Source organism: Lepisosteus platostomus, chromosome 21 (genome assembly GCF_059453375.1).
Source record: "Lepisosteus platostomus isolate fLepPlt1 chromosome 21, fLepPlt1.hap1, whole genome shotgun sequence".
Classification (NCBI taxonomy): domain Eukaryota; kingdom Metazoa; phylum Chordata; class Actinopteri; order Semionotiformes; family Lepisosteidae; genus Lepisosteus; species Lepisosteus platostomus.
Genome location: NC_142631.1, coordinates 3,369,759 through 3,395,067, shown reverse-complemented (window position 1 = coordinate 3,395,067; position 25,309 = coordinate 3,369,759). Strand labels below are relative to the sequence as shown.

The 25,309-nt window shown below is 47.9% G+C and overlaps 2 protein-coding genes across 3 annotated transcripts in view; one reads left to right on the top strand and one right to left on the bottom strand.

Annotated features, from left to right (window-relative positions):
• Positions 1-25,309, bottom strand: part of adamtsl2 (ADAMTS like 2) — a 42,127-nt gene that overhangs the window by 3,061 nt on the left and 13,757 nt on the right. The window contains exons 5-18 of the mRNA XM_088615350.1: positions 24,585-24,687; positions 22,757-22,902; positions 21,508-21,631; positions 20,588-20,668; positions 18,381-18,556; positions 17,186-17,525; positions 14,440-14,809; positions 10,848-10,951; positions 9,689-9,815; positions 4,350-4,563; positions 3,354-3,509; positions 2,672-2,842; positions 1,813-1,989; positions 180-324 (exon numbers count right to left, since the gene is read on the bottom strand). Of these exons, the coding sequence (XP_088471476.1) occupies positions 180-324; positions 1,813-1,989; positions 2,672-2,842; positions 3,354-3,509; positions 4,350-4,563; positions 9,689-9,815; positions 10,848-10,951; positions 14,440-14,809; positions 17,186-17,525; positions 18,381-18,556; positions 20,588-20,668; positions 21,508-21,631; positions 22,757-22,902; positions 24,585-24,687 (2,434 nt within the window). The remainder of the gene's footprint in view (positions 1-179; positions 325-1,812; positions 1,990-2,671; positions 2,843-3,353; positions 3,510-4,349; positions 4,564-9,688; positions 9,816-10,847; positions 10,952-14,439; positions 14,810-17,185; positions 17,526-18,380; positions 18,557-20,587; positions 20,669-21,507; positions 21,632-22,756; positions 22,903-24,584; positions 24,688-25,309) is intronic.
• The window catches only part of mymk (myomaker, myoblast fusion factor), a 29,454-nt gene continuing 25,693 nt past the window's right edge, over positions 21,549-25,309 (top strand). For both annotated transcript variants that reach the window (XM_088615353.1, XM_088615352.1), the window contains exon 1: positions 21,549-21,659. The gene's annotated coding sequence lies outside the window, so the exon portion shown is untranslated. The remainder of the gene's footprint in view (positions 21,660-25,309) is intronic.

Here is a 25,309-nt window from a genome sequence, read left to right as displayed (position 1 = left end):
ACAAGGTTAGATTAGAACGCATCGTCTACAAGATATCCCTGAAATTGGGCTCGGTGTTTCCTTGCTGAAAATAATGAAGACTAAATGCTGGTGTGACATCTAACAATGGTTTAAAGTTGGACGTCTTGCACATCTACACCTAGAACACACTAGGGCAATTCGGAGTAATAGAGATGTACCTGGTGGTTCTGTTGGACAGGGCTGCAGGGCACAGGTCTGCTTGGCAACAGGTTTGGTTAGGGGGTCGCACCCTCGCACGATGTCCCTGCCCTGATAGCACTTGACATCCCTCATCCGCACGCCCACGCCACACGTTTTGGTGCACTGCAATTGGAGCAAACAACATTTCCCATGGGTCACCTCCTCCTGGGGGTCATTCCTTGTTAAAAGCACTCTGACTGAGGGATCCACTGTGCCCGAGCAGACAGGAAGGTGGGACCCTCGTGCATTCCCTGGGCTCACATGGGTTTCTTCAGGGTGTCTGGAGACCTCCGCTCTTTGGGTTGGACTGGTATTCGAAATAATCGGTTCCCGTCTAAGGCCCTGGCGTCCCATCATAGTCCTGTCTGTGCCCTGTGTCTCCAGGACTGGCTACATGTCTTTACTGGCATGGGATCAAGGTCCCATGCTTCTGCTGAAGAGGCAGCTCCCTCCTCTAGTGGGGCTTGAGCCGACATCTTTATGCCCACAGATATTCTCTGTTTATCCATCCTGCCGCGGTTATCCCTTAGAACTCCAGCATGCAAAAGGTGCTGGAGTTTGCACTGCTAATACTGCAAACTCACAACCCCTGCAACAGGCCTCTTAGTCACAAAGCTAAGAATAACCTGAGTGATTCATCCTCCCCATAGCCTCCACTGCCTAATAATAATAATAATAATTCTGTTTATTTATAGAGCGCTTTTCTGGACTCTCCACTCAAAGTGCTTTACAGGTAATGGGGATCCCACTACCACCACCAATGAGTAGCCCCACCTGGATGGTATGACAGCAGCCAGAGTGCGCCAGTCCGCTCCCCACTCACCAGCTCTCAGTGGGGAGGAGAACAGAGTGAGGGAGCCAGTTCAGAGATGGGGATCCCTCCCCTGAGATGGGGCCCACGCCCCTACTCTCCCACCGGGGGGCGGAGCAGTGGCTCAGGATCTGCGCCTGTGGCTGGAAGGTTGCCGGTTCAAATCCCCCAGCCAGCAGAGGAATCCTACTCTGTTGGGCAAGGCCCTTAACCCCAGTTGCTCCAGGGGCACCGTATAAATGGCTGACCCTGCGCTCTGACCCCAAGCTTCTCTTTCCCCATCTGTGTCTCATGGAGAGCAAGCTGGGGTATGCGCATGAGGTAAAGACGATTTCCTAATGCAAGACATTGTATAGGGCTAATAAAGTGATGTTATGTTATGATGTTACTCTTTTCGAGAAATGCCCTGGGATTCTTAATGACCACAGAGAATCAGGACCTCACTTGAATGTCTCATCTGAAGGACGGCGCCTTTTTACATATAAAAATATTATATCATAACATAAAATATCCCTGTCACTATACTGGAGCATTAGGACCCACGTGGACCACAGGGTGAGCACCCCCTACTGGCCCATCTGATACCTCTTCCAGCAGCAACCTTAGCTTTCCCAGGAGGTCTCCCATCCAGGTCTTGGCCAGACTCACATCAGCTGAGCTCCAGCTACAGCATACTGCTGGTATCCCCCAGATTCCAGATCAAGATGGCTGGATTAAAGGGGTCCGTTTGTGCTTTGAGCCTGCCGGACCTCTGTTTTCGAAAGAGGCCCGTGAGGGATGTGCGCGGTTTGTCTGCTGACCTCAGACCAGGGGGTGGTGTACCACTTGAAGCAGGGCCTCTCGAAGCAGGTGTTCTCCTCCACGGGCTTGCTGGCGGCGTCGCAGTCCTCCGCCTCGTGGATCTTGAACTTGCCCGCCCCGATGCCCACGCACTGCACCACCCGTCTCTTCACCCCTCGCCCGCAGGTGGTGTTGCACTGTGGGAATTGTGGGTGCGCATCACTACAGTGGTGGATCTCTCCAAATCCCATCATGCTCTTATGTTTGACCCCCAGAACTTCAATACAGAAGATTCAAACCAACTGATAAAACCAACGAGAAGGGTGGAGATAAGAATCCCACGGAGTGGCATTGTGATCCGTTCCATTTCATACCAACTGCTTCGATGAAGCAGAGGAACAAATTCTGTAAGCAGCTGGTGGGTGGTGGGTTTGAGTGCTGTAGACCTTACTGATGTGCCTTGAGCCAGGTACTTTGCACCCAGCTGCGTGAATGGGGACCTGCATTTGCCTAGTGTAGGTTGCGCAATGGAGTAGTCTCGCATCTAGGGTTATGAGTGAAAAGGGATGGGGGTTATGGGGGGGGAGGGAGTCACGCGCCCTCAATTCGCTTAACGTCGTGGAAACCGGGATGGGCTCTGGGCTGGTGTGTCATGCACAGGCGATCATCAGGTGCTTGCTAGTGCTGATCTAGTTGAACTAGAAAGTGTGAGAAAGACACCACCCAGTGTGGGTGCCTACTGTATGTAGTACAGCTCAGAAATCCCGAAACCGCTGGGTGTCTTATCTCCAGAGGATGTTGACAGCGTTGTTTGATGGGGGGAAATTCCCATCCAGACCCCTCTCCATCGCAGCCTAGAGCCGTGGAGGCCCGCCTTACCCTCTCCCAGTCCTGTGCCAGCCAGTGAGCCGGGCAGTCCTTCTCACCACAGGGGTGGATCGCCAGAGGCTTGTTTTCCGGAGTGCACTGGGACTCGGGCACCACTCTGCCCTCCGGCGTCTTGCAGTACACGTGCCGGGTCATCTTGCCCTGGCCGCAGGAACCTGAGCACTGGGCACACACAGACAGCAGGAGACTGAGACACGGGGGAGGACGGAGGACAGGGCAGGACGCAGCGGCGCAGAGACGTCCTCTGACGGCAAGACCTTCTGTCACGGCGCCGGAGGAGACGAGGTCGCAAAGCAGGGAAACGGAGGGATGGCCGATGACAAAGGGTACAGCATTGCTGTCCCAGAGCGGGGGAAAAACGGAAGCAGCCATCAGGAAGGCCTGATCATTCCCCAAGGGCAGCCTGTAACTTTGCAGAGCCTGCCAGCGCTGTAGAAGAAATACAACAGCCATGCCACCGACATAGAGATCTACCGTCAAGATACATGTTATGAAATCAAGATGGGGCCCATCCAGTTGCTACACTTTTAAGTTGGAAAAGGTGAATCTTTATCCTATCTAAGAAGGCCACAACATGTGGCCTCGACATTCATCTCAGCGTTATGAGGCCGAGACCTCAGTGGCCTGTGACCTCACTTCCTGTGCCGCCCCCCCCCCTCCGAAGTTTACCCACCGGCCCCCACTCAGATGCCGTCCACTGTCTCTCGCAGGGCGGTCCTGTGCAGTTCTTGCTGGCGGGCGGGCGGCTTGCCGGGTCGCACGGCTTCTTCTCGTCTGAGCACCTCACCTCCCTGGTCACGATCCCTCTCTTGCCGCATTTGGCGGGACACTGGACGGGAGCAGGCTGGTTAGAAAACAGCGCCCTCTGGAGGCCCGGAGGACCGCACAAACACTCACCGTCGTCCCCTGGGCCTTAGCCTCTCGCCCCAGTGAAGGATCCAGGGAAGGCACCTTCTGATCTCCTCCAAAAGAGGAGAGGAGATTCCTAGGAAATCTTTTATTACAATCGATAAACAAAATAAAAATGGCATTCACCTGAATCTGCTTTTAGAGTTCCCTATTTCTCAAAGGATAAAGGTAGAATGTCTGAAACCAACCACAGTTTTTGTGGAGCGATGCTGAAATTTTGTACAGACTACAAGCAAACTACAATTCCATCCTTTTCTTTTTCCATGCCTATTTTGGGTACCCATTGGTGGAGTTGCAGCACTCTGGGTAAATTGCTCAATGGTCCAAACTCGGCATCCATACATGCAATTGAATTCCCAAGCCCCGGAACCAGGGCCGAATTTTGGTGTTCGTGGGCCCTAGGCACTTTCACTCCGAAATGTGCAAAAAGAGGGGTCAACGCCAATTGAATGACGTTGACTGACATGATACACTTTCAGCTATTCTAATGCTAAACCGCGTGATCGATGGAGCGAGTCCAGCGACCATCCCTTCGAGACTTCTGGTTTCTAGAAGAGCCGCTGGATGGCCTGTGATTATTGATTTGGAGCACCTAGAGTCGATCGCAAGCATGTTGTTCCAGCTCGTTGTGTGAGTGTTTCCCTCCTTCGTAGGCCCTAGGCTCTGTGCCCGCAGTGCCTCATGGGAAATCCGGCACTGCCCAGAACCTTGTCCCCCCGACTCCCGCGAAAGTGTTGGGGCACCCCGACCAGCTCCCCACCTCGGTCCACTCTGCCACCTCCCACTGGGGCCCGCAGGCGGGGCTCTTGCAGGCCCGGCGCTCGGGGGGCCTCTCCAGTTCCGCCAGGGTGCAGAGGTCGCTGTACACCGAGCTGTCCAGGCCGGGGGACAGCATCTTCCAGCAGCGCACCAGCCGGAACTGGAAGCCCTCCCCGCAGGTCCTGGAACACTCACTCCAGCTGCTGGCCTCCCACCTGTCGGGACGGATCGGGAGACTTGATTCATCCAAGCAAGTGTTTATTTCGGAAGAGTGGCTGCCTCGCATTGCCGGGGCCCCTCAGGTTCAATTCCAGACCCGGGGGTGCTGTCCGTGTGGAGTTTGCGTGTTCTCCCCCACATTCATTTCCTCCCGCAGTGCTGGTATGTTAATTGGCTTCTGAGAAAATTGACCCTGGTGTGGGTGTGCATCCCATCCAGGGTGTAGCCCGCCTTGCTCGCTGGGATAGGCTCCAGCTCCCTTGTGATCCTGATATGAATAAATTTGAAGATGGATGGATAATATTGACATCTATTCTCACATTCTTCTCTGGTCTGTGATGCACTGACCCATGCGACAGGTAATTCCATATTATTCTAATGATAATAAGCATGATTAATAAATACGATTCTGATATTTAATAATATATCTATTATTCCACTATTTAAGAACTCTTCTAATAGTTCATGCACATTATTCTAATGTTCATAAACTCGCTTTTGCGATCTATGTTCGCTTCTAAAACCGGACTGTGGCACGTTATTTAAAAGTCCCAGAAAAGTCCAGTAACCTACGGGGGGAAATGGAAGCGCAAGAAAAGTGACGAAGATCACAAAGGTAACCATCTGACATGGGAAAGTGAAATGCAGAGACCCAAGAGGGCAGTGAGGGGGATTTCAAAACTATCAGGCACATTTCTTTCCCGACAGATGGCACAGCGGGCTGAGGTTTTCAAATTCCAGGCGTCCTGAAACATTACATCAACACAACAGATGCAAACACTCAAGTCATTATAATGCAACTGCTGCCTTTTAATAGCTATTGCAACTTTTCAGCACTAGAGGTCATGTTTAACATTAATAATGCCAGACAGCCAGGCTTGGACTCTCTGACGGTGCACATCTTACACAGTGGTGGCTCATCAGCAATCCCATTCCTGTTGAATCCTTAAGCTAATTTGTGTTTTTAGCCGGAACAAAAGCGGGACATAACAGGGAACGATCTTTGCTTTGGCAAATCCGGAAAAGCCACCGATTGGCTAAATTACAGTTTTTCCTCGGTTCTTGATATTACTCTTAAAATATTTCCTGAAAACAAGCAGAACGTAGGTGTTTCTGTAGTCTTCCCCATATGTACATTATGTCCTGCACGGGCATTGGTATTAAGTAGCTGAAGTGTTACAAAGGGAGACCAAGCTGTTTCCATGAGGAAACACCTATGATATGTGAGGGTGGCCGTTACAGTTGCTGTAGATTATCGTAACCTAAAGGTCAAAGGTCGTTTTGACCTCAGAACCGGTTCTGGTGGTTGTCCGCCTTTTCTTGTTAGAGAAGAGAGTGGGCGCAAGTAGGCTGCACTGGTGTTTGAGAAGTTGCCCTTAACTGTTCTTTAACTTGCAGTAAAGAGTGTTGAAGTTCATTAAAGTGTGCTTATTTAAAAGTCACCACAGTGGCGTTGTAATAATAATTTTCTATCTCGTCGTGTTTACTAGTTCAGGTGGGTAGCTGCGTCAGCCTGCGTAGGCTGCAAAGGAACAAGGTTTATCCCATGCTGAAAAGAGAAGAAAGAAAACACAACGTTTCGGCGGTGGAGCCTTCTTCAGGTGTGTCTTCCTCAGGTGTGTGGTAGGTTAACCTACCATTAACCTACCAGACTGTCTTTGGACTGTGGGAGGAAACCGGAGCACCCTCATGAACACAGGGAGAACATACAGACTCCATGCAGACAGCACCCCAGGAATTGAACCCAGGGCCCCAGTGTTGCGAGGCAGCAATTTAACCAGAATATCACTGTGCTGTCCCTGTTTCCTAACTTGCTCTAGTTAAAGGCAAGTTATTTCAAACCGCAAACTGAGTCAAGGTTTCAATGTTGAACTAGGGAGGCAACAAGCCTCCTAAACAACTCTGAATGGGGGGAGTAGAGTACAAAAAACAGCTGTAAACGTAGGCACATATATAAATGTATAGAAAAAAGGAGGAGTGTTGCATTATGGGTGTTGAATTAGGCTTTTACATTGTCAGAAAACAATGAGTAGTTTAAGTAGTGATATATTTCACAAATTGACATGCATATATAGTCGCATTTCTAAGAGTAAAGCCATAATCTTAGCATGGATATACCACAATGTTAGAAATGGGGTGTGCTGTTTTCTGAGCACTCCAGATGTAAAAAAAAAGACATTTTTAAAAGCAGCCCACGTGCGTGGCCATTTTTTTAGAGAAATTCAAAGGCTTTGAAAGGACTACACATACTGCAATCTTTTTGAGCCCGGACTTTTTTGAACAACTGATTTTGCAGCAGATTGCGGCATTGTAATTTTTAACACCCAGTCCTTAAGAGCCCATGATTAAAAGTGTTAATATCTACAACTGTTATTACTGCTGCTTATTAAATGCTGAGTGGGGAAAAACTGTGGAGGCTGTTTTCACATTACGTTTAGCCTGGACCAGCTCCACTCCTTTAAGATTTACTGTACACATTTTGTAAAGTCCAGTATGGATTTAATATTGGTCACTTAAAAGAAAAGTTTAGAGGATGAGTGGATTAACTCACAGGGACCCAAGCTTTAGGGGTTCCTGAAAACTCTTCTGCCCAAATAAAAAGTCTAGCATGAGATTATAGTACAGTCCGAGACGTTCTCTTGGCCCCCACATGTGTTGCGACATGCAGTTTATTCGTTGCGTGATAGCTGCCATGTTTATGTCACGTCCGGAAAAATACCTGCTACAGTTTAAAATGCGCATACAAGGCAGACAGTATGGGTGGATATTACTTAAGCCGGAGTACCAAAGGAAAAATGTAAACAGTAAAAGGCCAAAGAAACGGCTTTGCTTCGGAAGATAAAGACAAGAAACTATTACTTCAGCGGGAGACAAAATCAAGATATTGATTTTGTCCAAGGCATGGACAACGCAGGAGAAACGTGTGACATAGCGGATGGTGACGTCAGTTCCGGCCCGTATCGGAAGGGCGGGAAATGGCTGACGGGAAGGTGTGTGGTTTGGTAAACACAGCGGTTGGTACCCCGCTGGGATGCCGGTAAACAGGTTAAGTAAGCATAAAAGCTGCACCTTGAGGTAAAAGTGGCGAAGGTTTTTGGAATTTCATAAAAAAGTATCGTTATCTGCTAGTGCATGACGTCTAAGGAACTTGTTGCGTCTCCACAACGGTGAGTCTGTTCCCCCGGGACTATCCTGTAGATGATATTTGGAGATATATTTAATTACTATTTCGTTTAAGCTGTCGCGCTGTCCGAAAACAAATGTTCACCAAAAAAAAAACAACCGCGAGCGTCTGGGGACCTGTTCGAAGACCGCTTGCTGGCCGCAGACGTCGTGAGAGACGTCGCTTCAGCCGATGGCCACGCCGTCGATCGGAATTTTGCTCTTGAGAAGTGAGACGGTCTTTCTGACTGGGGTTGCGACGCTTGGAAACGGGGCCGGGATGCAGACGAACTCGGGTCCGCAGTGCATCGCCTGACCGTGCATGCGTGGTCCCCGATGACGATTGAATCTGAACTGGAGTTGGCCAGGACGTCGTTTAAGATGTTTTCAGCCCTCAGAACCGCGAAGGCGCATGTCTGTCACAGGTAAGACGTGCTTCTCTGTATCCTTGGTTTCGAAATGCCTCGGTGATATTTTAAACGTACATGCAATGCATTCAATACAGTGATGTTTTTATTAAAGATGCGAGTGGTACTCCTTCTCAGGTATTGAAAATGACCGTGATTGAATGTAGAGTGTGCTATCTGATGTCATGTGTATGGAGTGCTGTTAACTAAATCAGGTTATTGCTAGTGGCTGTGTGGTCTGTGTGTTTATTTGCGCTGTCGGTTTCAGAATGCAAAGTGGCATTTACTCGCTGCCACGGTCGATTATACCTTTCAAGAGTTTCCTGCATCTGTTGGAACTTGAAAAGATTCCTGATTTTGTAGCAATCCATTAAGTTGCATAAATGCTCATATGTGTGGTTCTCTGTGGTAAATCCGAGATCTCTTTGAATGTTACTGCAATGACTTAACGAATGCCGTCTTTGTAGTAATGAATTTTGGTATAATTCTTTTTTTTCCCCTGAGCTTGGGTGAAATACAATTTACTGGGATCCCAGGGGCCAATAAATTTTAAATCCCCCCCCACCCACATCATGGCTAGCTCTGTGCACTTAATGAAGAAGGTGGGGTATCACGTGATTCTGCATTAAGTCAAGTCGCGGTTTAAATGCAAAGATCATTTCAGAACAAATACAAATTAACACACATCAAACTACACCCCATTGTAGTTTGCAAATATTTTTAACTTCAGTTGCAATACAAAATTGTACAGGTATCAAAAGTGTAGAAAAGGTCTAAATCTAAGCTCCAGGGGCAGAGAGGTGGCTCTGTGGCTCAGGATCTGCGCCTGTGGCTGGAAGGTTGCCGGTTCGTATCCCGCAGGCGGCAGAGGAATCCTACTCCGCTGGGCCCCTGAGCAAGGCCCTTCACCCCAACTGCTCCAGGGGCGCCGTATGAATGGTTGACCCTGCGCTCTGACCCCCAGCTTCTCTCCCTGTCTGTGTGTCTCATGGAGAGCAAGCTGGGGTAGCAAAAAGACACATTCCTAATGCAGTAAATTGTATATAGCTAATTAAGTGATCTTATCTTCTTATCTCTTAAAAAATACAATATATACATCCTGGAAACCGAAGAAAGAGAAACAGTAATAATTGCATAGTTCAAAGGGCGATGAGAGGTTTAAATGAATGTTTTGCAGTATTTCATAGCAATTAAGCCTTTCTGTTTTTTTTCCATTTAAAATAACTGCCACTTGGGGTTTGCATCTGAATGCACACTTGGTATTCGCGGTTTCACTTTTTCCCTCCTCTCAAAGCGGCAAATGTCATGGCAGCACATGGCAGTGTCAGTAGCTGAGTTTGATCATCCTTTGAGTGCCCAGGACCAGAATACAGTGGGAGGATCTGATCCTGATCAGTACCACCTCCCAGATTCGGTAGCGTTGACATGATGTCATTTTGTAGCCGGCTACCAGTGCATCCGATCCAGATCAGAAATGGCTGTGTGTGTAAAATCCTGCACTTCTCCGGCACGACAGGCGGATCAGAAACGCGCGTTTCGGTGTTCTCCTTACCTGGGCTGGCACTCTCTCCCGATGCAGAAATCGTGAACCGGCTCCGGGCGGGTGAGGGCATCGCAGTACACGTCGTCCACTTCAGCGCCATCGTACCTCACACACATGGCGTATGACGTAGCCACACCTGTAGGCCAGGTCAAGCAGGGGGGAAAAGTCAGGGCACCAGCTGAAATCACGGCTTTCCTCTTGCGTCCAGCGAGCCCAGTAAGCCATTCGCCACCAAACAAACGAAACGGGTTGAGTCCCTTTGCAGGCGTTCTTAAAGCTTTAAAATGTGGGTGCTACCAGGGAAGAAGAAACATTTGCAGCTTAGAGGGCCAAAAGCAAGTCAGGTGGATTGAAAAACATATTTATGGATTCTAAAAGGCTGAACAAGCTCATCAGGAGAGCAAGCTCTGTCATTGGGTCTGACCTGGACCCCTTGGAGGTAGTGGCTGAGAGGAGAATGATGTCCAAACTAGAGGCCATCATGGACAACTTCTCCCATCCCCTCTATGACAGGCTTGCAGGAATGAAGAGCACGTTCAGCAAAAGACTGATTCATCCACGGTGCGACAGGGAGCGCTACAGGAGGTCATTCTTGCCTTCTGCCATAAGACTGTACAACGCATCCACTGTGTGTCTGGGCAGAGGCAACACTGACAGTGACCTGTTTCTGGACTAAACGCATCTACACATCTATTGCTAAATCTGTTCTCTTTCTTTTTCTTTTTCTTTTTCCCGTTTGCTACCATTTTTTGTGCAATATATGCCAGGGACCTGTGCAATACATTTATATTTATATCTATATTTTCATCTAGATTTATATTCATATGTGTGATACGATTTTTCTGTGTACCGTTCTGTTCTAGTTTGTTCTTGTGTGTCCCGACTGTGAGTAACTCTTGTACTGTATTGTACTATTATTATATAATTCATTACACTGTGGCTGTGTTGTGTGTGTTAAGCTGCTGTTGCACTGCGATTTCCCTCACGGGATCAATAAAGTATCTATCTATCATCTATCTATCTATTTTGTGAATTTCTTTGTTGGTTTTTAAAGAAGATGGAGTCCCACAGGGAGGGTCCTTCATCGGAACAGTTCTTGGGAAGGCCCAAGCTATCCTCTTGCTTTGCTAGGAGTGTGTGAGAGTGCGAAGAGGGTCTCGCGATGTACCTATAGAGCAGGTTAGGCTGCAGGGCTCCTGGGAAGACAGCTTCCACCTGTACATGTCCGCCGCGCTCAGGCCAAAGTTCTTCTGCAGGAACCTCTGGTTAATCCTGCCAACACAGAGCAAACATTCCTGGGAGGGCCAATCGAGTGTGAGCCCAGGTAACCTATGGCAATGGATTTTTCTTCACTTGAACATGGATTCAAACAATAATTCCTTCTGGAGCTTGAAGCAAGCAAGACGTACGTTTCTGGGGTGGGGAGGACGCAGAAATGATACACTGTAGGAGCACACAACAGAATCAGGAGGTAGCTTCGGCCTGTACACCTGACGAGACTTTTGTGTACACCTGAAACCAGCCACTTCATGTCAAACCTAACAGCCTTTGAGCATTAACGAGTGTACTGATAATAAGTGATTGTGTATTAAATCCTACGTTTATATGAATGAATGTTACTCAAGAGGAAAGGAAAGTCCAGTTGCGTTTCCCTACAGTAGAAGGAACATCTTTGCGCAGATACATTTTTTATGAATAGTATCATTAAAAAAACTCTCTTAACTGTAGGTGGTCATTTATTTAAACCTTGAAATCTGGTCCTTCATGGGAGTTTTTTTATTTAAAAAATAATTGCTCCTCTGTGTGCGTTGCTGGAACTGTCATTCTGTCTTGTTGTTGAGCCAAGTCCAGACACACATTAGTGTCTTGTGGTAGTCACTGACAGAAGGCACTCTTGCCTTGAAAGTTACGGTTTTTACTGAATTTCCTTGCGCTCTTTGCCAGGGGTGGAATTCTTAATTGGGTTTAATTGGCATCCTGTTCCACACAGTAAAATCAGTTTAAGTTCTCACATCATGCCAGTGACTGAAGGGTCTGGCTTTGAATATTTTGTTTCCTCATTTGAAGTTATAGTTTTATACCTTCATAGGCCACATTCATAAAACATTTAGCTCCGCTATAAGTCAACACCTGTTTCCTCCTAATGAGAAAACGGCGAAAAAGTTTAAAAAGGACGTAAATCTCTCAAGATAAATATTTAAGTTTCTAAAATAAATGTAGATGTTTTTCTAGTCATTTTGCAATATTAATTTGCGTTTCCTGCTTCAAAAAAGGGTGGTCAAATGAAGGCGCCGTAAAAGGTTTATGAATTGTGTGCCTGTACCTCATCATCTTTCCTGGATATGAAATGCAAGGGAATTTCTGGCGGGTGTAAAATAATTTAGAGCCATTAGGTTCATCGGTTAGCCACTGTTCTTAAAAACTCGAGTTACATCCAGCTCCAGCAAGCAGGATGACCAGTGGAAAAGGCACAGATGACGTATTAATAATACATATACCATACTCTCTGTTAGGTGCTTTTGCTTTTTTTTATCTATTAAAAAACCTGTCTCTTCTGGATCTTTCCAAGTGTCCTAAAAAAAAAAAAAGCTTGTGGTTTCTTTTATTTGCGCTGGCGAGAGCCGAGAGAGGAGCACGGCTTTCAAACAGCGCAGACAAGCCAAATGACTGCTCTGCGGCCCTGCATGAATTATGGATCTAATGGAATGCAAACCCACCAGCCATTATCTTGGCTGCCTGCGCCGCAGCCTTCGGATGTCTTATAGCACTCAGAAAAATGTAGCGCAAGCCTGCAGTGGATTCCTGTTCCCGACCTGAGCTCGGGATGGCCAGAACAAGGCAGCCTTTGCAGTCCCAGACTTGGCTAGTCTGTAGTAAAAACTTCACAACAGGGTGCACAAGAGCTGCTGGAGACTCTAGCCACTGTAGCAAGAGTGGCACAGTAGACATCTCCGACACCTGTCCTTTCTTCATTGTTCTGGTGATCATTAAAAACGGGGATTTGTAAATAAATACAGAGATGCCTAAAGCCCAGGCTTCCAGATCATATCATGATCTTGGCGCGACTGGGTTGTGTTTCAGTCAGAAACGTCTGTTCATAACAGTCAGCACCCTGTTGTTTGTCAAGAAAGGCGTGTGTATGGTAGGTGTCCTAATTGAAAAAACAGTACTTGAGAACATCTGTCTTCGCAAACCAAAGAATCCCCAGTTCCTGTACGACACAGTGAATTTATCACTGTTCTGTAGCTACTGAATAAATCTATATCTGAATAAAGCAGCGATGAACACTCCTTCGTGCGTCAGAGGTGTCTTGAGTCACTGACCTTCGTGAGGCCAAAACACTCCCTCTCTTGGCCCAGGGGAATCGGGGGTTTCATAATTAAAAATACCACAGGCTCTGTCTTGTATTAAAAATTGGAAAATATATTTACACTTTTGAAATAACACATTCCAACTTTACAAGCAGTTTGCAAAATAACTCCTTGTATCTTCATTTTTTGTAAGCCTACCTTATGTACAGTATAGATGTACAGGGTTAGTCAAAATGTTGTCGACGAGTATGAAAACCACTTATTTCACTAAAGTTTTGTTTTCTCCCCCACAGAAGGCGAAGGACTGTAAGGTAACTGTAAGAAACTTTGCTATTTATGCTTTCGTTTGAAACCTTTTTTTTTGTCACAGTAGCCCATGTAATTAATTTGTAATAAACTGTCAAAGGTGTCGACAGCATTCTGACTAACCCTGTATAACCATATGTACTATCCAGTCACCCAAATTATGTCCCCATTAAGGTGGCTGCTTTGTAATATGTGGGAGTTAAGGGCATTAACCCCTAACATCCTCTTGGCTTCACAGTGGTGGTTACATATTATATCGAAAACAACACAGATTGCAGAAAATTTCATTACAGAAGCATCGGGCACTTTTGTTATGTTATGCTTAATAAAAGTGAATGCAAATAACTGGAGCTGGTAATCCTGAGTGTATTTCTTTTACTGCATGAAGTTGCTGGCAGGAGCTTTTCCATCGGGCTAGAATGTGCTGCTTAATTGGGTGCATGTTTTTAGATTTGCTTTGATTTGGGGGGGGGTGCTGTGGTTTTCTAGGTATCCGGTGTGGCCCCGGACACTGGGGGGCTGCTCGGTTTAACAGGAGGTGAGTTGGCCCAGGGTGCTGTAGAGCCAGTGTCGGCCACAATGGCCGGTTTTCAGACGGGATCAATTTACTGAAGTTGGCCGCGCCGCGTTTTTCTATTGGGGAAGGAATACCTCAGGCCTGTGAGTGGAGTGTACCTCCTGTACAGTAATTCTTCTTGGTGGGAAATTGAATCTAGGAGCTCGGGAAAAAAAAAAAAAAGACTTTCAACTCCGCTGTTTTTGGAACCTGGAACACGCTGTGGCCAGGGGCCTTGCGGGCTGTTCATTACTATTAAGTGTGTGATCCAATATGGAGAAGAGCCGGGCATTAGGAGGCTTGCTTTCGGGGGCCATCTGGGGGGGCTGTCAATTCACTCATGGCGCGGTGTGTTAATTGGTCCTGTGGTTAAAGCCCAGGCGTTCAGGAGCTTGGATTTTTTTCCTGCCTTATCGCAATCGCGCTCGCCAAAGTAGTCAAGCGACTGCACGGTGCCAATCAGACATGATCTTTGAATTGGGGGAATTTGCTAGCTGGCTAAATAGTCCCAGGCTTTCAGAAATTGCCGACTCAAGGGCTACCTGCAATTCCTGCTGGATTAAAGCAGCTCGGGCCGCCTCCTTTACCTGGTCTTTTGAGTTCGGTTGCCCGTGGGTTGGCCCGGAAGCGTGGTCCCGTTGGCGAAGGCGGGGCCTCCGCTGTCGTTGCCGCGGCTCCCCGCCGTCAGCTCCTGCAGCGTCCCGTTGAGGAAGCGCGGGGCCCCGCTCTCTGCGCCGGCGTAGTCGGCCTCGGGGGAGCCCGCCCCCCCCGCCGCCGCGGCGGCGGCGAAGAGCCGGTTCGTGGTCACGTTCGCCACCAGCTTCTTGGAGCCCAGGGGGCCCCCCGCCAGCATGTTCCAGATGAGGTTCTGCGAGTCCGGCACCAGCTCTGCGGACGTGGACTCGGAGGGCTCGAAGAGGAGGTCCCCCACGCTGTTGGGTCTGCTGCCGTTCAGCTCTGCACGGCGGAGAGGGCGAGGAATTGAGCAAGGGTTAGGCCAGAGCCACTCCGGCGTGCTGGCATCTCGAACCCCGCTATGGCAGAAATGTAATACAACCCCATCCCTTCATGCAATATTGATCCCTGAAATTATCAACTGAATAATTAAGGTACTGGGTTGGGTCACCCTGGATGAAGCTTCACATCCTTTCCAGTATTGTCATCTTCCATTCTGTGTCATAGGGTAAAATAAATGCACACAGAGACATGGCATCTTCCTTTGTAGCGGACTGGTGGACTTGCGAAGAGGAGGCGGCAGAGATCAGGTCAGTGGTCTTGATGTGAAATGTTGAAACCCAATTCCCCTTGGAACAAGGCTCCCTTGCTCAGAATGGATTATCCGAGTTCTGCAAAAAGGACTTGTAGCAAGGAGGAAATTTGGTGTCCATGCAAAGCCTCTTCTCTGCCTTCTCGCCTGGCCTTATAAAGATGGTAACTACAGAAAGTCTTTGAATTCAGCGGGTGCGTTATTTACATCACTTTTACAAGCAGTCGTTACTTTGCTAAGCTGCTCCTTGTTTCTTAAATGGATATCAATGCGGATCATGCAGTAGGGTTTCAAGGATGTGACTTGATTCCTTGTCGATGTGTGAACGGAACAAGTCCGATTTCCCACAATATTGCACCGTGCTGTCTTCTGCAACCAAGCTGTCATAGTCCCGCTGTTGAAAAGCACCTGAGTCACGCAAAAGCCAGTGATGCTTTTTTTTTCCTTAGGTCCAACTGACCGGGTCCACAAAGTTAGCTACTACAGCGTAGGAGTCTGCGGTGCTTAATTTAGACTTTTAACATAAGTTAGAAACCTTGGTGTTGCTTTGGCAGTGGCGGGGAGTGCGTTGTCTTCTTTTAGACAGGTGCTGATAAGATCGGCACTGAATAATAATAATAATTGCTTACACTTATATAACGCTTTTCTGGACACTCCACTCAAAGCGCTTTACAGGTAATGGGGATCCCCTCCACCACCACCAGTGTGGAGCCCCACCTGGATGATGCGACGGCAGCCATAGTGTGCCAGAACGCTCCCCACACACCAGCTATCAGTGGGGAGGAGAGCAGAGTGATGAAGCCAATTCATAGAGGGGGATTATTAGGAGGTCATGATTGGTAAGATCCAATGGGAAATGTGGCCAGGACGCCGGGGTTACACCCCTACTCTTTTCGAGAAACGCCCTGGGATTTTTAATGACCACAGAGAGTCAGGACCTCGGTTTTACGTCTCATCCAAGGGACGGCGCCTGTTTACAGTATAGTGTCCCCGTCACTATACTTGGGCTTTAGGACCCACACAGACCTCAGGGTGAGCGCCCCCTGCTCGCCCCACTAACACCTCTTCCAGCAGCAACTTTAGTTTTTCCCAGGAGGTCTCCCATCCAGGTACTGACCAGGCTCCCACCTGCTGAGCTCCAGTGGGGCTGCCAGAAGGCCGCCTTCCCGTGTGCGGGGTCTGTGCACAACTGGGGCAGGGCCAGGCTTTCTCCATTACAGGCAGCGCTCTCTCACTTCCATAACCTCCGCTCTGCTAGGCACCAAAACACTCTCTGGGCCCCATTACAGGATGTGTTTGTGATCCATGGATTTACAAACCAGAAAATGTGATTCCCTCTGAATTTTTCATCCGTCGGCTCCTCTTTGTATATGTCCCCATGAATAAAGCATGCCTCCATAGGGGCTGCAAGTGTGCTTTTTAGAAAAACCCACGACTTGGGCTTTTTCTTTTTAACAAAGATTTGTCTAGTGAACCATTCCCAGATCCTTTTCTCCTTTTCCCATGCTTTTTTCCCTCCCCCCCTTTATCCGAGCTTTAGGGAAAGACCTTTTGGGGTTGAAGAGAAGAGGCCAGATCGAAAGCTACTTGTGACACCCCCTCTGCTTGGTTTTTAAGGGGAGCAGGGAGGGAGCCAGCACGAAACGCTCCAGGCATTTGAGTTTTTTTTTTTCCTCAACCATTTCTGTTGGAATTGTCCAGATGGACAACCTTTAAAGAAGTGGAGTCTGAGACAGAGGAGTCGTGCACACAGTTATATTTTTGAGAGCTTGGCAAATTAGGCATTAAAGGGGTAAGAAGTAAAGAATAATAAGTCGATCATTTGATTGATGTCAGTCACACGTGCTCCCTGACACACACTTATCTGGGTTGCATTTGCCAGTTCTGAATGTGGACTGTTCTTGCGTAACTTCTTCCCTGCCGGGCACCAAAACACTCTCCGGGCCCCATTAGAGGATGTGTTTGTGAGCCACGGAGAAAATGTGATTCCCTCTGACTCCCCCACCCCCCTCCATCCATCAGCTCCTCCTTGTTCATGTCCCCGTGAAATAAAGCATGCAGGCTACCTGTGTAGTGCGGCTTGGCCTGTGCTCCCTGCTCGCAGTCGATGGCCTCCTCGTACACCTCGTTGGTCTCCTGTCCCTTGCTCTCGGTGGTGGCCCCCAGGCTGGGCCCCTTGTCCAGCACCTGGTTCCCGCTCTCCCCCTGCTCCTTTGTGCCTTTGGCGCTGGCGTTGTGGGGCAGCAGGGCGTCGGCCTCCGCAGAGGGGTAGCCCTTGCTCTTTCCCCCTAGGCCCTGGCCGTCCGCCCCGGGGAAGAAGAGGGACTGGGGGGCGGGGTCGTCGGGGTCCCGAAGCACGGTGTACTCGTAGGTGATGTAAGGGGTCCTGCCGTTCTGATTCCACACCTGCAATGCAGCAAGACCTTGGTGCTTCTGCACACTAATGATACTCATGAATGAGTTGAGCACAGTTTAGAGGGTAGATAAGATCACTGTATGGGCTGTGTACAATTTCTTGTATTAGGAATTTGTCTTTTTGCAGAACCCAGCTTGCTCTCCATGAGACACACAGACAGGGAGAGAAGCTGGGGGTCAGAGCGCAGGGTCAGCCATTTATACGGCATCCCTGGAGCAGCTGGGGTGAAGGGCCTGGCTCAGGGGCCCAACGGAGTAGGATTCCTCTGCCGGCCACAGGATACGAACCGGCAACCTTCCAGCCACAGGCGCAGATCCTGAGCCACAGAGCCACCGCTCCCCTCTGCCATATCTGCTTTCCAATTACTCGTTCCTGCATCAGCCGTTATTACAGGCGTCCCCTGAATTCCGAGTCATAACTTAGAGCAGAACAAAGCTCTTTTGTTTTCCTCCAATCACAGTCAGTGCCCAAATCTACAGTGCGGTTTTTCATTGGTTATGACCTCATTGCTCCTTTTGCTTTGCTTACAAATAACGTCGGCACTGTTGAAACCTTAGAACTGAATATCCACCTGATTATTACATCTGCTGATTTACACCCCCTATGGAAAATAAAGAAGACGAGAAAGACCACCCCCTTGGCGTATCTTTTGAATACTGCATAGCAAAGGGGCCTTGTGAAAAGACCCAGTTTAGTGCACGTGTAATATGCTCTGATATATTTTTACTCAACATGTCCTGCTCGCGATTCGATCTCTACAAATGCCATGGGGGGGGGATGATGGTGGGAGCAGCACAGAACTCTGGTGATGTGGCCCGAAAGCTCAGATACAGTTGCATACAGACCAGCACGTTCACCGCCTGGTCGATGGGGCCCTTCGCCACTATGTACTCGATTCCGGTCTCGTACACGTCTGTGGGCCTCCGGTACTTGAATATGGTCCCGGCGGCGTGGAAGTTCTGCGGGCTGTCCACCTTGTAGGCCCCGTTGAAGAAGAAGTTCCCAGCCTGATCGGTCACCGCTGTGGAGCGAAGAGGGGAGAGGTCACGTTCAACGACCTGAAGTTGCCGCGGGGGGGCCGGGATGTCGCTGGACAGCTGGGACCATGGTGAGTGCTGCCATTGCAGGGGGTGGGAGCCGAGTCGGCCGCGGGCCTTCCCACATAACGGCGACTCCTGCGACTTGCCAGGCCCTTCCCAGCTCATCGGGAGGTCAGCGAGATTTGCCGCTGGCCTGTACGGCGCTGCACAGCTTGCAGTCTGAACCGTCCACCATTGGCCACCCACGTGTAATGTAATGTAATGTTTGTAATGTTTCTTTATTAGCCCTATACAATTTCTCGCATTAGGAATGTGTCTTTTCGCAGACCCCAGCTTGCTCTCCATGAGACACACAGACAGGGAGAGAAGCTGGGGGTCAGAGCGCAGGGTCAGCCATTGTACGGCGCCCCTGGAGCCGTTGGGGTGAAGGGCCTTGCTCAGGGGCCCAACGGAGTAGGATTCCTCTGCCAGCCGTGGGATTTGAACCGGCAACCCTTCAGTCACAGGCGCAGATCCTGAGCCACAGAGCCACCGCTCCGCCCACGTGAGCGGTGAGGCCATTGCAAGCCTTGTTCCGAAACGCAGAGCTGACACCGTCTGCCGTTTTCCCACCCTGTGAACCCCAGCGTGCCCACGGTTGGCGTCCGCTGGACGAGTGGTGTGTCAGGTTCTAACGACACTTGACTCCCGCATCTCGTCAGGATATGGGAGTTACTTTTGCACAGAAAGCCCAGACTCAAAACTCTCTGACGGGGAGACTTTCAAATTTAAAAGCCGGGGAGACTAAAAAAAAAAACGTCAATGTTAATTTTTTTGGTTTCGAAAAATGAAACCCAGTCACAGGGATCTTTGTGTACAGTGTAAGTTTCGACGGAAATCGGCCCCACTTGTAGCTGCGACTTGTAAAATCGGGAACGTCTCTAAAAATCATTCTTGGGATTTTGATAATAGTCTGTGATTACCAGAGCAGGAGTGTACATTACAAACCTATTTTCAGAGAGGGAATAATGTTCTACCAGAGGGAGCAGTGATATGTGAGAGACATCAGAATAAGGGACCTGGGGAACTAATAAAAGGAGCTAATGTATGCACCAGCCTGGTCAAATTATTAAGATTATTGCAAATAGAACTCTCCACCTCATCACTCCAAACCCATAAAAGAAGAAACTTCTTCTCTTCCCAATCTATTTTTATATATTATGTCTGTGAGTCACATAGTTTAATCCAGCATGATGTGTTACGGGTCCACAGTCTGTCATCATGGCTGGATCTCTGGAATGTACATTAACGGACTCGCTGGAAGTTTACATCTGCTTTCCCTGCTTTGTGCCGTACTGACCTGTCAAAACCTAGCAATGTCGGAAAAGGCCGTGCTTTAGCAACGCGAAATGGAGCTAGTTTTGAAATACCGCTCTGTCTCTTTGCCCTACTGCCCTGTAATTACAATTTATGACTACCTTTAGTCATGTCCTAAAGTGGGTTTGGGTTGTAATTTCATGGCGCTGAACAGAGCACATGCAGACCACAGAAGACCTTCATTTTACTGTCTACTTATTGGTGACAGTGGACTCATTGGGAGTGGCACTAAACTCTGAGCCTAACCATTTCTGCTGCTTTCTGCACAAGCTTGTGTGTGTTGCATGTCTGGGAGGGCTGTTAGTATTGGTCATCCTGTTTACCAGTCCTAGTTTGGAGATCTCACCATGATAAGAAAGAAGCCAGCCTGTGATAACAGCCGAGATGTTTGTGAGGGGAGCAGGGTGTATTCGTGCAGGGGCTGAGGGAGAGGTAGAGGCACGAAAATGAGCCCTGTGTTCTGTTAATGGAGATGGAAGTGTGTTCTAAGCGCGGGACGGCCCAGTGCAACAGCAGCTCTGCCGCAGGAATTGGTGAATAAGGCACGGATTCTCCCTCTCGGTAGCACACAGCTGTATCTGTGTGGAGCTGGAGGGGCAGGGGGTGGGGAGGGAGGCGGTTTCGACTGCGAGCAAGCGCCGTCAGGAAGTACCCACCCAAAATATCAGCAGACTTCTTCCTTTCTATGATCTGGATGTCCCATGAGCCCTCGGGGATCTGAGTTATGAAGGAGTAACCTGAGTAGGCAGAAACAAAAGCATGTTTTTTTTTTACTTCCCAGAGACGGTATATCCTTTTTTTTCCCCATTTTCTAGAGGCCCCGTGTGCTTAAAGACTTTTCTAGTTGTGAAAACAACCCCGGGACTTCAGGAGCATGTTTCCTACAGCACCATCCATACTACTGCCATTCCAGTGGGTTGGGGAGGAAGTTGATCTGGCTTAAATTTACCTTATAAAAGCTCTATAATTTCAGGTTAGAATATCAGCATAGGTTAGCAACAGAGTAGTGTTTTGCTCAGTGTTTTTTTTTTGTGTTTTAAGGTATTAATTCTTTACCTAAACTTAATGTCATCTACCCGCAGCCTGCTACAACTAATGATGGACTGCATCATGTCTGATGCTAAAAAAATACATAGATTTTGTTTTAATATTTGGCAATAACAGGGAGTATTCTCAGCCTCGCTGTGTGGTTCCACACAAAGGACCGCATTGATATAGTGTTTTTGAGTTCCCACACTTATTTTTGGAAAAGGAAGAACAAACTCTTAATGTGTATTTTTCATTTTGGAACATTTGAACTGTCTGGAGTTGCTCTTAAATTAGCATTGTGAAAGATTTATGTGGCGCATTTCAACTGAGTGTTGATGTTTTAATTCTGGGGGGGAAAAAAAGGTGTACACACCACTGGGTAGGTACCATTTTAGGACTGTGTTCCTAAGTACATGGCAGCAAATGATCAAAGTTACATACTGCTGTGCATCTTCCCAGGAGCAGTGTGTCTGCACCATTTGATAGCCTCGGGCTTTTCTTCATGTCCGCAGGGCGTCGGGAAGTGGAAGTGGGAGATGATCCTTACCCAGATTGGAAGTTCCTCTCCGGAAGTTCCCAGTGACTCGGATGCAGCTGCTCCCATTTCCCCGACACACTCCGCACTTATCCAGAGTGTGTGGCGAGAACAGCACCCCGTCACACCCAATGGGCTGCAACACAGCACAGGAAGGCAGTGGGGTAAACGGCTCTGCGGCGACATGATCGCTCCCAAACTTGCCGGCGTGTACTTGAGGGCTGCTGTTTGCCAGCTTTACGAACTTCTCAGCTCTCATCAACCCCGTTTAACTAATTATTGGCTTAAAACAGTTTTTTCCAGTTCTCAAGGTGATGCTGATTTAATGAGGCTCATAAACATTTGCGGACTTCCCGGTTGGGCATCCCTAACCTGGAGAAATTCTAAGTAGCAGCAGCTGATGAGCCACGTTTACTCCAGTGAAAGTTTGGTGTGCGAAATTTATTGAAGTATTTTCTCCCCTTTACTGTGATTTCTACTACTGTTTTACTGCGGTTGTGTTGTAGTAATGCACATTTGTAAGTCTATGGTAGAAAATTACAATAAAAAGAAATTAAATTGGAGAAAATTCTGTGACAAATGCTCTGGCTATCCATCACAAGGATGGTAACTAAGAGATTCGGTTCATTATTGGTTACAGTTGCCCCCGAGCCAAGTTTGAGTTATAATTGGTTTCTGAGCAACATGGTTCCTTGAGCCATGTTGGTACAATTGACTGATTTCTGATGCTCCTATAACTGTATTATAGGATTAGAGAGAAGTACCAGAAGCATCTACCTACTTAAGTACTGTTACAAATTCTAGTGCAGTCTACATAAACACAGTTGTGTTGGTTGTTTTTTAACTAGATGAATGCGTCTGTACAGGTGACTTTCAACTGTCTTCTGAGTTTTGCAGAATGCATTATGACACGTGCAGGGCTGTGGTTGAAACTGAGCCCTCCATGACGGTACCAGGTTACATTTCGGGATGTGGGAATGTTTTTCCATCCTGCAGTAAGGTTCAGGCCGAACCTTTCCCACCCTAAATCCCCCCCGGCGTCATTGAGAAAACCCTTTTGCTATCTCTTCACTCTGCTCCTTTCCACAAACGTCAGTGGGTAATTCGATCCGTCATGACTCCAAATGGGTGACGTGATGTCTCGGCGATGCCTGGGTGCTATGTCAGGGTTTGAGGAGTCCGGGGAGGGGGGGGTGGATTCTTCCTGTGTTAAGAACGGAAGGTGATGGAAGAAGTGAAAACCTGGTGACTGTTCACCAACCTCACACCTGCCGTCGACGCAGACCCCCCTGTAGTCGCTGTACTTGCAGGACGTCCCGTCTCGGGCAAGCACCATCAGCTGCCTCTGGCCGTCCGCTGTGGTGCAGTGCAGGTCACAGGGGTTGCTGGAGATGTGCACATAATCATCTGCACAGACAGCAAAACAAGACTCCCATCTAGTGTGTAGCAACGGTGTGGTGAGTCCAGCAGGACCCCAGATTCCCAGGATACCAGTCTGGGCTCGGGATAAACCCACTGTGCCCACGTGCCTGTAGCGGTCCTCATCTTACAATGCCAGTCCTGAAAGCCCCCTGAAGACCGTGATGAATTAGGAGCAGTATCTGTGTACTTGGACGTTTTAACGTCCCTTTGAAGATTGACTACAGTCAATCTGCTCAATGATTTTTGTAGTTTTAGCTTGTTGATAGAGTGTTTAATTTAAAAAAAAATTGCCAGCAGCCATATCACCCTGCAACTCACAGCTGGCAGCCCCACTGGAGCTCAGTACCTGGGTGGGAGACCTCCTGGGAAAAACTAAGGTTGCTGCTGGAAGAGGTGTTAGTGGGGCCAGCAGGGGGCGCTCACCCTGCGGTCTGTTTGGGTCCTGATGCCCCAGTATGATGACGGGGACACTATACTGTAAAAGGCACCGTCCTTCGGATGAGACGTAAAACCGAGGTCCTGACTCTCTGTGGTCATTAAAAATCTCATGGCATATCTCAAAAACAGTAGGGGTATAACCCAGGCATCCTGTCAAAATTTCCCTCTGGTCTTTACCAATCATGGCTTCCTAATAACCCCCATCTCTGAACTGGCTTCATCACTCTGCTCTCCTCCCCACTGAGAGCTGGTGTGTGGGGAGCGTTCTGGCGCACTATGGCTGCCATTGCATCATCCTGGTGGGGCTGCACACTGGTGGTGGTAGTGGGATTCCCCCTGACCTGTAAAGCACTTTGAGTGGAGTGTCCAGAAAAGCGCCATATAAGTGTAAGCTGTTATTATTATTATTAAAAGGCATGATCCACCCATGAAAGAGCCTGAATGCAGTGGGAGTTTTATCTCTATCCATGCAGCAGCACTTTCTCACCTGTTTTACAGTCTGTTGGAGGAATGTGATGGCTGCAGTGCATTTTCCTCTCAGGCTTCTACTTTAATGTGAAGAGGTCAGCACAGCTCAATGTGCTCAAGTTCTGTCTAGAATGTTTTAATATACTGTAAGATAAAGGTCTTCAACACAAGTCCAGGAGAGCTCTCTTCAATTAATCGCCCTAAATGCATTCCTTTTTTAAATTGGCTACACCTGTAGATTATTGGTCAATTAAATATTTCGGTTAAGGGAACGTTGGTCCTAAAGAATTGAAGGGTATTGAGATTGATTACATTAAGTAATAAGTTCAAGTTATGAAAGTTACAAACCACTTGCTTAATTGATTGCGATATACAGTCACTGCTCCGTGTCTTTAGACACAGGTGATATACTGGTGACTTTTGAAACCTGTTGGATCGGAGATCTTCAGAACAAGGGTTGTAGATTCTGCTACAAAGCACTCACCCGTTTGATTTGGTGGTGTTTTGATAAAGCAATGAGAGATGTGTTCTGTCCGTTTCTTCAAAATAAAATGGTTAAAATGTTCTTCTGTTATTGTTTTAAGGTGCAATATGGTTGTAAATATGTGAACTAGTGAAATTTGTTTTCTTTCATGTAAGGAAAAAACCTTATAGAATGCAAGTTTTCTTTTTAGAGCTCAGAGGAGAGATCTGCTCAATAATTAGCAACAGTTAGAAAATAGCAGTAAATGTAGGCAGTAGCGGGGAAAATGGGAGATTACCAGGGTACAGAGGTTTCCATTGGTAGCTCCGGCCGTTGTAAACCTGCGAGTTGAAAGATGAGCACTGTTCTTCTCTGAAACTGCGGGCGGATGGAGGGCAGTCCTGGAACAAACAGACCAGACATCTATCTTTTCCCCCCAGAAGACCACATCACGTTCTGCGTTTCGACAGAGTAGATTCACACAAATAAGACACTCTTGATACCTTCCCGATGGCGGCATAAGGGTTAACGTGACCTTCTGTATCTTACAGGGTGTTTGGCAAGATACTCGTAGGATTTATTTCTCCTGCATTAAGGCAAATTTAAGTTCCATAACAACTACGTATAGTAGTATTCCAGCACTGGTGACTAAACGTCTCATATCAGTCTGGACTTCATTATCTCAGAACATAAGAATGTTTGTAAACAACGGCAGGCCGTGTAGCTCATCAGGTTTTTAGGAGCCCGTTGATCCAAGCTTTTCATCCCATCATTTGCTCTTTTTTTACTTTCTGTGCATTGATGTACAGTAATTGCATGGTGTAGTTGCACGCTGTCATTTTACAATTTACTTATATTGCAGAGGTGTTCGGCATACTATAAAGTATCCTAATCAGCAAACTGTAAGTGTCTGTTATCTTTAAAGTAAGAAGTTTCCCTTCGTAGTATAATGACCGTTGAGGCAAAGTAAGATTTACTAAAAAACTGATTTGATTATTTTCCGTCTACGATCTGGTACGACTT